This window comes from Centruroides sculpturatus, unplaced genomic scaffold (assembly GCF_000671375.1).
Source record: "Centruroides sculpturatus isolate CEXI.00-Female unplaced genomic scaffold, Cexi_2.0 scaffold627, whole genome shotgun sequence".
Lineage (NCBI taxonomy): Eukaryota > Metazoa > Arthropoda > Arachnida > Scorpiones > Buthidae > Centruroides > Centruroides sculpturatus.
The window spans coordinates 204,240-217,167 of record NW_019384929.1 but is presented as its reverse complement, the minus strand read 5'-3'; the positions used below and the strand labels follow the sequence as shown (position 1 = coordinate 217,167).

Genomic DNA, 12,928 nt, shown 5'->3' with positions numbered 1-12,928 from the left:
TATAAAATACATGCATTATAGAAAATATATTAATTTACATTTAAAGACAGTTTAAATGAATAATTGTTTTTTTTTTTTTTTGCTTAAAATTTTAGTTTTTAGTTGATGCAATTTATTTAATTTAAAAAAACAAATAAATAATAATCGAAGCAATTATAGGGGAAATCAAGTCAGAACGGAACCAGGGGCAGAATGTGACTCCCTCTATATTTCGGTTCTTGGGTGTGACAAACTAGCGAGAACTTCAAAAACTTTATACTTGAACCTAGATTGCATGATTGCATTGCCGAGGTCACTGTGAGTTGGCAATACGTGCTGAAATCGAGTTAATTCTTCTTTCCAGCAAGATATTGTAAGTTTACTTGTCAGGAAAATTAATGTTGTGTTATATGCACTGCAATTTCTTTAATATAGCACTTTGAACTGTAGATTCGTGTACTTATTTGCTAACATAGACTATAGTCTGTCTATGGAAAGAATCAACTTGCGTATTAACCAATGAGAATCAGCCATTGATCGATAAGTTGTGGGAAAGTTACTTCTGGTTTCTTTCTGATTTGTTAAACATGTCACCGCCATTATAAACAGTATTATGGAAGATTCGTGTTTTGGTATTGAATACGAGAAAGTTCGCTATAGTAGTAATTAAACTCATTTAAATTAATATTAAAATATTAAAATCATTTAAATATTCTTTTTAGTTAATGAATACTATAAAAAATTAACATAACAAAAAATTATTCTGTCATCTAGTGAGAAAAAATAAAATAAAAGCCACATATTGCTTGGCATATTAAGCGAAAAGTGCTGACAACATTAGAGAATGTGCTGATTGGTTTAACTGAAGCGACATTACGCATGACGTTGCTCTCAAGTTGATTCTCTCCGTAGACAGACTATAACAACATTTAAATATAACCTACGCATCTGGTGCAGAATCTGACAGTTGACAGTTGAAAATTTCCTAAATTGCCTCAAATGGCCGCATAATTCTGTGCTGGAGTGGACAGTGACGATGAAAATGCTATTCTCATTTGTAAAATCTTCCGTTAATTAAAAATGATCTTGTTTATTTTCATGTACACTTTTTACTGTTTTACAACTCTTAAAACCTTAAGTATTCCGTTTTGCCCCAGTTTTCCCTATTGATAAATTCATTTTAATAATTAACAGCATTAAAATTTTAATTAAACGTTTACAAATATACTGACAATGTTTTATTATAGAAATGAACAATTATAGATTTTTCAATGAAGAATTTGTTCTTTCTGCGATAGTATGAGGCATGTATATCGAAAAATATATGATAATTTGATGTTGCTAAGAAGAAAAACAGTGTATAGACTAAAATATTATAACATTAGTTTATGTTAAACACTTTTTTATTATTCACTATTTNTTTTTAACATGGCGGGGTTTAAAAGACGAATTATTCTTTCGTATGAAATAGCTAGATATGTAACATATAGACTAACAACAAACTGAACGGGTGTAAAATAAATACAAGTTATATACAATGTAATTACTTAATTCTAATTTTATTTAATATTTAAATTCTTTCTACGCGATGGGTTAAATCTCCAAAACAATTTCCGTGTGCACATCACTGCTTTCAATTGATATGAGTATTGTTATGTCATATTGGGGATGACTGCATTCTGTCTTGGATTAACGCAGACTAAAATAAATAAATTAATGAATACAGCAATTCTGTATTAAAAAAAAAAAATATATATACAAAAACGAATATTTTATCATATAGTGTATTAAGTCCGAAATGCCAACCGGCTTTTTTAATTTCGCCATATTTTAACTTTAAGCTGTACAGTTTATAAGAGAATGCATATTTTTTTTTTTCATATAAGTTTTAATATTGTTTAACTAATCGAAAGAAAAGATAAGATTAAATTATTTAAATCAATCCAAAACGGAATTACTTTTTTGTCTTCATAATACTTTTACTTGATAATACTTTTCTATCAATTGTTTTTTTATAAACAAACTACATATGTACAGTATAAATACAAAAGTTTGATAGTGTATATTGTATATATTATATACCTTTTTATTTGCATCTATTTTTCAAGTATATACAAAGAAAACTGCAATTGTTGGCTGCATAAAAACTTGAAATGTGAAGTTTGGAAATCCGAAAATTTAATTTGTTCAGGAAGACCAACGAAAAAAAAGATTCCTCTAGAGAAGTCGGAACTTCATTGAAACCTATATAACACAAAAAACTGATGACTTCGAATGAGATATATATCAGGAAATTGACAATTTTTTGTATTTAAATTTATTTTAAAATGTTAAATTATTATATTATTTAGTTGAAAATATCCTTCACACTCCTTGATTAAAATATGATTTAAATTTAAATAGTAAGATATAACTGTAAGAATACAGAAAACAATAAAAAATATCGGAATCATTTAGATAATGAATAACTGAAATAAACATTATATATATATAATTATTATTAAATGGTAAAAATAATTAAAAATGTCTCATTTATATTATTGATTTCAGCCCTGTGCGCAGTATTTTTAACATGGCGGGGTTTAAAAGACGAATTATTCTTTCGTATGAAATAGCTAGATATGTAACATATAGACTAACAACAAACTGAACGGGTGTAAAATAAATACAAGTTATATACAATGTAATTACTTAATTCTAATTTTATTTAATATTTAAATTCTTTCTACGCGATGGGTTAAATCTCCAAAACAATTTCCGTGTGCACATCACTGCTTTCAATTGATATGAGTATTGTTATGTCATATTGGGGATGACTGCATTCTGTCTTGGATTAACGCAGACTAAAATAAATAAATTAATGAATACAGCAATTCTGTATTAAAATATATATATATATAGGCTATATATATATATATATATATATATATATACTTNTATGTACGATGTTTTTGAGTATAAAATAATAAATATAAAAAATATAAACTTACTACTTCAAGAACTAAATAATAATTAAATAAATTACCTTATATATTTAAAATTATATGTAAATAATAATTATAAAATATATACTCTACATAATATCACAAACTTATTTAAATATACTGTACAAATTAATTAATTAGTTTTATTTTAAAAATATATTTAAAGTTTAGCTGTAAAGTTTTAAATGTTGGTTTATAATCAGAATCAGAATTTGAATTTTAGCAATACAACTTTGTCAAATGCATACTCAGTAACGTTAATATTATAAATTCAAATTAGCTTTTAGATTTTTATAAATATATGAATAAGGAACAACTTTCAAATGTATTTTCCCTCGTTACATTGTTTTAAAGTATCGTGGATTTAATTTATTAATTAACCAAATTAATTAATACCGTTTGTTAATGGAAAATATCGAAAATATCTCTACAACATAACTTTCCATTAGATCTTCAAAACATATAAAATTATCCGTTAGAGTTTTTCTTATTAATTAAATTAAATATTTAATAAATATTTTTATCATATGTAAATTATACTAATGCGTTTTTAATAATATTATATCACATAATAAAGAACGTATGACTGTTTATTTTTTAAAAGATATTTGACACTATAAATATTAAAATTCTTTTCAAATTATTGTTTTATACCTTACAAAATGGTTTTAAATGTAAAATATACTTGTATTTATAAATTTCTTTTTGAAGAAATTAACTCTTGAACACCACAAGGTGGTATCAGGAACAAAAATTCCGACATTATTGGGAACGGTCTGGCATAAAAGAAATAACTTTGTCTACTTTCAAACGAAAGTTTTAGACTTTTTTCAATCGAAACATTCTTAACCACTCCTGCTCATAACTTATAAAACTATTGATTCTTTCTTATAAGCTATATTAATCCGAATTTACCGAATCTCTAAAATCAATATTTTTTACTTCAGTTGATTTCTCTTGTTTTTGTTTGAAAGTAGAAAGCATAGTTTAAAAGTTTTTATGAATATTTATTCATTTAAAAATTTATATTACAACGTGATACTTGATTTATAATTGTCTGTTCATTGTTACTCCTCTCAATCTCATTTAAAATAGGGAACTATTATGCTCTTTGTATGTAAATTAGATAGCCTATAATTCTCTTTAATTTGTATGTAAATAAAGGTTGGGCTTAATGTAGAAAATTTACCAAGAATTTAATTTAAAAAAAAAATAGTTTTTTATAGTGGTAATTGCTAATTTCAACAGCAGAATTCATTTATTTTTATTTATAATTAGTAGGAAAAATGTAATTAATATTTTAAAAGTCAAAACTGTATAATGTTGCTTTAATAGCATTTTAAAGTCTGAAAATTTTTTTAAAATCTATATAAAAATATCATTAGCTTCTCTAAATTATTTTATTAACATTTTAATAAACTCATTTATTTATAGAAAATATTTTAAAAAGTACATAAAATTGTTTATTAAAAATGTCATTAAAAACTTCATGTCAAATTTATTGATATAACGTTTGATATTATAAAGTAATGAAATTAAAAAATAAATTTATGTATAAGTTGTAGAAAAATGTGTTTAAAAGTTAAGATATATTAATTAATTGTTGTTATAAATATCACTTACTTTTTAATAAAATTTGATATATTACTATTTTTTAAATATATATTTCATAATATATATATTATTTTACATTTTATTTCTTTGATTGGTTATCAAAAATATGCTTACCGTCAAGCGAATTTTAAAATAAAAAAGGCTACCGTTTTTTCCTGTTCTATTAAATTCAAATTGTTTATGTTTAAAAAAATATTTCTATATCGCATCAGTTTATCACATTAAAATGTTTTATAATGTTTCGTCTAAAAAAGCTCAAAAATTTTTAATGTTATAGAGAAATTTAAAAAGTTTTTGAATAACGTTTCAAACGAAAACAAGAACGTAGTCATTTAAAATTTATAATTAAATAACATTAGTTTTTCTCTCAAAATCAGCTTTTAAAAAACATTGCCTGTGATCTTTTAAAATAAAATTATAAAAACATTTTTCTTGTATCTTTTTAGCAATAAATTATAACACAAATANTGTAGAAAAATGTGTTTAAAAGTTAAGATATATTAATTAATTGTTGTTATAAATATCACTTACTTTTTAATAAAATTTGATATATTACTATTTTTTAAATATATATTTCATAATATATATATTATTTTACATTTTATTTCTTTGATTGGTTATCAAAAATATGCTTACCGTCAAGCGAATTTTAAAATAAAAAATGCTACTGTTTTTTCCTGTTCTATTAAATTCAAATTGTTTATGTTTAAAAAAATATTTCTATATCGCATCAGTTTATCACATTAAAATGTTTTATAATGTTTCGTCTAAAAAAGCTAAAAAATTTTTAATGTTATAGAGAAATTTAAAAAGATTTTGAATAACGTTTCAAACGAAAACAAGAACGTAGTCATTTAAAATTTATAATTAAATAACATTAGTTTTTCTCTCAAAATCAGCTTTTAAAAAACATTGCCTGTGATCTTATAAAATAAAATTATAAAAACATTTTTCTTGTATCTTTTTAGCAATAAATTATAACACAAATATTCGTTTTTGTTTTGTTTTTTTTAAATCTTTATTTTTTTTTATTTCTATCGACTTTTATACTTTCATGTTTAAATCACGAAAAAATTTGTTAAGCCACTTTTTATATATTTAAATATGAAAAGACTTTCATAAATGAATTTAATTTTTAATTATTTATCATAAAACATTGTATTGTTGTTTTAAATGAAAATTTTAAAAAGAAATAGTTATTGAAATTTACGTTGTTAAAAAGGTGTCTTTAAAATTATAATAGGAAAATACTCTTATGAATTTGAAAAATTATTATATACAGGAGAAAAGTTATTTAAGAAATTCAATTTTCTTGAACTTACACAGATTTCTGTATAAATTTTCTTTGATTAAATTTATAAAAGTGTGAATTTTTGTGCATGATTGTATGACAATCATGAACAGAATATTTTATATAAAGTACATAAATTAGAAGAATATAGAATATATTTTATCAAAAAGCTTTTAAAAATGTCTTATTATATTTTGTTTCTACGAATATTTATAGGAAATAAATGTATACAAATGAAAAATAGTTTCACTTTGTTTATAATAACTTTTGTATAAATCTTACAAATAATGATTGAAAACAAATATGAATCAATCATGAATCAATCAAGAATATCACGACATTTGATATATAAAAAAATATATATTAAAATGTTCTACATTCATACAAGTTTTATCATTTCTTACTTCAAGAAAAATCTATAGCTCTATACAATTTATGACGGTAAAACTATTTTAATTTTTTTCTAAATTTAAACTTTAAAAGGCACATTAAAGAGACTAATACTTAAACCCAATTTCTATTGGAATTTTGCAATCTCTGTATGATTACTCTATATTTTTTTTCCAATTTCATTGCAAAAATGATCAAGAAGGCAAATTACCTTCTGTATACCAAATGATCAAATATTGAATTATGTAAATTCAAAACAGATTTTTCTAAGTTTGACAAGAAAAAACTATTGAATCGAAACGTTCCAATTGCCTAAAGGTACAACTGGTCGATTGGTAAATATGGTGAAAGATTTGAAAACTTTGAATATTTTAAGAAAAGATCCTGTTTTTTTTTAATCTATTTTAATTTTTAATCTTGATTCTTGAAATATTTTTAACAATTAATTTTTATTTTTATCAATGCGAGTATGGTTTTATAATTTATTTATTTCCACAAATTTTTAATTATTTCGTAGATAAATTTACAGATATATAAAATTAGACGTTTTAAAAATAAAATTATGCAATTATGTTGTTAATTATTGTTAGGATAATCGTTTAACTTTATATAATTTGAAAATTTTATAAATTTATTTTATATAGATTATTAAATCAGAGTTTTAAAGCTTAAAGTGAATTACAAATTACAATATATACAGTAGTACTACTACAAATTTTAAGTGTAGTTCCTTAATTAATATAATTTAACTTAATTTTGTTTTTTGATTTAGCATAATAAAAGATATTCTTAAAAATATCTATTTCTAATTTTAGATATTTTAATTTTTAAACTTTGTATATAATAAATTAACTGAAACATTTCAATTTTCTAAAATATAAAATTTCTGAATTATATGGTTCAACTGCTGTTTATGATTTTAAATCTGTTGTAATTAAAAAGCTAAAACAATCTAAATTAAATAAAAATTATTATAAATTCCATAAAATCTGTAGATAATAGTTATTTTTAATTACATTTTAGAGAAGAATATATTCAGAATAAATAAAAACTAGACTAATTTTACTTAATATTTTCTAATTATTGCAAGCTTATTCTTTGAAAGATATATTAAAATATTTTAAATCTATCTTGCAGAAACATTTCTCAACTTATTTTAATTCAGAAATTTTAAAAATAATTTATTAAATATTTTATATAATAAGCATTTATATATATCTACATTGCTGTATTTTTAAATATAATTTACAAATTGACAATGTTGTTTTCTTTTTAGTTTCAATAAAAACAAACGCCTCACAATGGAAAAGTGAAAACTGTCTCTATAAATTTAGAAATTTTTAAAGGTTAAGTTATGTGGATTGACGCTCTTCTTCCCTACGCTTTCACTTTATGGAATATGACAGCAATAAACAATCCATCAGCACAAAAGTCATCTCCTCTTGAAATTGATTTGAAAGAGAATATTAGCAATTTATTACAAAATGAAGAAAAAAATCTTACTGATTTCTATTTACTAAAAGAGGCTCCTGAAGTTTCTGTACCAGAAGCTATAGCAACTGCTGCATCCCTTTCAGCCATAATGATTGCTACAGTTGTAGGCAACGTTCTCGTAATACTCTCCGTGTTCACCTATAAACCACTTCGAAATGTTCAGAATATGTTTATTGTTTCCTTAGCTGTAGCTGATATAGCAGTTGCTGTATTGGTAATGCCATTCAACGTAGCCTATTCTATCCTGGGACGTTGGCTATTTGGACTTCACATGTGTGAAATGTGGCTAACATGTGATGTTCTCTGTTGCACAGCTTCTATTCTAAATTTATGTGCTATTGCTTTAGATCGATATTGGGCTATACACGATCCCATAAACTACGCTCAGAAAAGAACATTGAAGAGAGTATTGGTTATGATCTTATTAGTGTGGGTAATCAGTATATTAATTTCGGTTCCGCCTTTGATCGGATGGAATGACTGGCCTGATATGTTTGATGAAACGACACCTTGCAGATTAACAGAAGAAAAAGGTTATGTTATATATTCCTCGAGTGGTTCGTTCTTTATCCCACTTTTTATAATGACTACTGTGTATTTTAAGATCTTTCAAGCTACAAAAAGAAGATTGAGAGAAAAATCGAAGGCTGCGGCAAAATTTGCCAAAACTAACAGTAGTGGAAAGAGTATTCAACTAAAGTATATTCCGCCAGAAACTACTACTACACAAATAATACCAATGGATTCAACTTGCGATGATACAATTGAGAGTCCATCATCGACTCCTACAGATCAATTTCGTACAAATGGTAGTAGGAAATCCGACACCACAACAAGAAACGGCTTAGGATCAGTCAATGTTCGTCAATATATGGAACAAAAACAGAGAATATCACTATCGAGAGAAAGGAGAGCTGCACGAATTTTAGGAATCGTTATGGGTGTTTTTGTATTATGTTGGTTGCCATTTTTCCTTATGTATGTCATATTACCATTCTGTCAAAATTGTCATATTTCTGATCGAGGTATTAATTTTATAACTTGGTTAGGTTACGTTAATTCTGCTTTAAATCCTATTATATATACTGTTTTTAATGAAGATTTTAGAAAGGCTATAATTAGATTGTTATGCAGTGGAAGATAAATATATATATATAATTATTCAACGAAATGTTTATGATATATTCCAGTTAAAATATATATGTATTCTTATTATGTTTTTTAAATATATTACATTAATATTTTGTTTTTACTTTTATGAATCAATTATTAACATTTACATAAAACATTATGGAATATTAATAATTTTTTTTATTTTTTTAATTAACAATATATAATAAATTTCGTATAGAATTTTTCTATATGTACAATACTTCCAACTCTCGGTTGCACAAATTAATAGAAAGATTTTACAAAATAAACATATAAATTACAAAAATTAAACTGTTATTTAAATTAACAATATATTATAAAATTGTTACTTTGCTCGTATCTTTACAAAGACATACGAGCTAATTTTTATATTATTATATCGTACTAACATATACTGTAAGTAATCATGAAGTACGAATTATAATGGGTAACATTACTCTTTAATGCATAAGATTGTTACTTGTGGATTTTATTGTGTTAAATAAATATCATTACACTAGTTCTCATGTAGAAGACGAAAACAACCAGTGCTGAGAATAAATCATAGATAATCTCAAAAATAGAAGTTAGTGAAGATAGATGGTGGCTTTCGGAAGCACATTTGAAATTAAACTAATCTCCTGTGCTTTTATTGAGCGAAAAAGGAGATTATAATACATCTGTGCATTAATCTAAGCCTCTGATGAAAGATTATCAAATATACACAGAATTCGTTATCGTTACGTATGGAGTCGCTGGCATGAATTGAACGTTATGAATTGAGATAATTTATTAAGTCGTCATCAAGCTGAAAATCATGAATATCTTATATCGTGACTAAATAGAGAAAATATTAGCTGATATATATGAATATTCTACAATATTTTTATAAAATATATGTTCATTTGTACGGTATCTTTAACCAAAATAAATTAAGATTCTGTAAAATTTTATTTTTTAACTACTTATATTGATTGAAATTATCACACATATATATATTAAACTGAATGATAAGAATAAAATATGAAAATTATTCTTTTAATTTTTGTATGTCATTTTAATTTTCTTTAAATAATTTGCTTCAACTTCATATATAATTTATCAGATACACTAATGTATAACATCACGGTGTTCAAATTATATCCAATATAATTGTTACAATTATTTAACTGGTATCTTATATAGCTTTTCGGATACTATTAAAATAAATTATTACGTAATATTACTATCTTCATATCTCATTTTAACAATCACTCCATTAATTTGTGTAACCAAGTGTAAATTAACGGTAATTATTTTAAATACAGAAAACTGAATATAAATTATTTAACTTAATTATGTTGTTCAATTTTTCTCATTCCATGTATATATTTATGTATAAAAATTTCATGTTGAAATACTGTAATAAAAATTAGAATTGTTATTAGTCTACTAAATATCTTACTCTGTAAAAGTTTCAAAAATGTGAATTCGAAACATGTAAATATGTAAATGAATATTGTTTATAAATTCAGATAAACAACATTATAAAAATTTATTAATTGTGTTTTTAATGTTAATATTCCGGCATATCCCTATTAAATCATTTTATATAATTTTTTTTAACATTTGTGAAATATAACCTTAATTTATATTTATCCATAATGCGTTAAACTGAAAGAAGTTGGTAACAATCATCCTTGAAAACAAATCATCTTCGTTCTTATTCTTAATATTTTAAGATTTTAAATTAATTTTAAATATTGTAATGCTTAAGAATATATAATTTATTAAACTTCTTTATGGGAAACCGTAATATTAATGTGTAATATCTAGCATAAGCCGAACTCTACGTACCTGCGAGGTGTCTCTGGTCACTCAAAATATCCAGTTAAAACGGCTTAAATATCTTTATTTTTTCTTTTAAGAAAACCATGGTATATGTATTTCGAATCGAAATGTAATTAACGATTCCTCTTCAATATTAAGTATATTTTTTCCTCGAATTAAAGTAATGTAGGTGACGTTGGACAATAAAATTACAGAACATTACAATTTTGCATGTCTCAGTTTCATTTCTTCTACATTCACAGAATTATTAGCAGTATTATACAATCTACAACAATTAAAAGATCTTAATAGGTTAACAATGTAATGAAAACAGGAAAGTACAAAATTACAATACTTAAGTGTATTTTCTTTTATAATAGTTCATTAACTGTAAAGGAGGGTCGTTAATTCCACTTCGATCCGAAATGCATATGTCGTGTATATATTTTATTAGATTTTTTGAGTGATCAGAGAGACCTAGCAGGAGCTTAGAGTTCGGCTTATACAGGATATTACACATATAATTTATTAATTTTTTAATTATTGAAATCATTCTCTACATTCTGCGCTAAATATATTTCAGAACAAGCCCTCGATTTCACTTCTCGTTGATGATTAAAACGTCATTAAACTTATGTTAATTTAATAAATTTAAGTTACTCTTGTCGAAAAGTAAAGATTTAGTTTATACGTCGTGATTATCATTAATCGAAGGACTTGTCAATCATTTTCTAATAGAGGTAAGTGTAATTTTTAAAGTTATACCTGATTCTCTTCTAAATATATGTATAATGTTTATAAATGATTTAATCACATAATCAACCAAATTTACTTTAAAAAGTAAATTTATTCATTTCAATCTTCTAATTATATTATAATAGTTCAACATCGTATAATTGTTATAAATTCCAGTAAGATTCTTTATAAGGACTTTCATGCAGACTACACACAAAGTATCTCAAGAGATTCAGTACTTCACTTAAGTAAAGTGGACCGTGTCAAATTTAACTAAAAGCTCAGAAAAGGCTGTAGGTTTAATCTTACAGCTCATAAAATTACAGAAACGAAAATAATAGTTTCACAAAACACAAAGAATACATTTAAATTATATTTTCTGACGCATTATTATTATTATTATTGCATGAATGTATATATCAGAAATATAATAGTAATGTTTCTAATCTTATACAACCAATTTAAGAATTTATATATTAAATTTAAATTTTTACAAATATTTTCTACTTAGTTATTATTTTAAGATTTTTATTTCTATAATCAAAATATTTCATCTAACATTAAATAATAGTCATATTAAATAAGATTAAAAAACTTTTATAAAATAGAAAATTTTTAAATTTCCGAAAAATCACAAATAATCTAGGAAAGTAAATATAAAATATGGGTAAATATATTTAAGTCGGTACATAATAAATCTATGGAATTCAAAGATGGAATTTATGATGGGTGGCAGTTAAAGTGTTAAAAAAATAAAATTACGATAAAAGTTTATCAAATCTAATAATTTAAATAATTCTTTTATAATTATAACAAATGAATGAATAACGAATTCATGAAAAATACTTATGTGTTTAATTAAAATATTGTTTTGTTTTACTTAAAAATATTTTCTTGTTAAGAAAGATTATACTAATTTAAATATTAAAGTATAAAAATTACAGTGTTAATTATATTTATTTTCTTGAAATGAATACATGTATCACTCTTATTTTTATGTAGAAATATTGTTTTAATTGACACGTGTAATCTAGAAATATAAAAGGCAATAAAATAAAAGAATGACAAAGAATCCGGATTAATCGCCATCACCTTATCAACGATTGCCGCATAGGTGTTTGATTATCGATTTGAGTATCGAGGAAAGATAGTGTTTGTTTGCACGTTGGATCTGAAAGCTTAAGTGGATCTATTTATAACATATGCCCGAGAATTAACAGAAACGATGATGTTAAAGAACTGGAGATTTATGGTACTATAAAGAGTATAAATAGGGACGTATGACAAGTTGCCTAATATAAGAAAGGTAAATAGAAATATGTTAATGTACAGTATATGGAAAAGCGTTGATCAGATACGCTGATTAAAATGTTTCACGATGTTCCAAATGCATAAAGTGAGTGTGTTTTGTTAAAATTGTTCAATATGGTCCTTTTGGCTACGTTTTTAAGAATTATCAAATATTCAGGCAAAGTGAACAATTCAGAAAACATAGACAATA

The 12,928-nt window shown here is 23.9% G+C and overlaps 1 protein-coding gene across 3 annotated transcripts in view; it reads left to right on the top strand.

The window, feature by feature from the left end:
- Positions 1–8,901, top strand: part of LOC111631948 (probable G-protein coupled receptor No18) — a 43,679-nt gene extending 34,778 nt beyond the window's left edge. For all 3 annotated transcript variants that reach the window (XM_023376292.1, XM_023376294.1, XM_023376293.1), the window contains exon 2: positions 7,535–8,901. In XM_023376292.1, coding sequence (XP_023232060.1) covers positions 7,613–8,896 — 1,284 coding nt within the window. In that variant the 5' untranslated portion in view covers positions 7,535–7,612 and the 3' untranslated portion in view covers positions 8,897–8,901. The remainder of the gene's footprint in view (positions 1–7,534) is intronic.
- Positions 8,902–12,928: the final 4,027 nt, after the last annotated feature.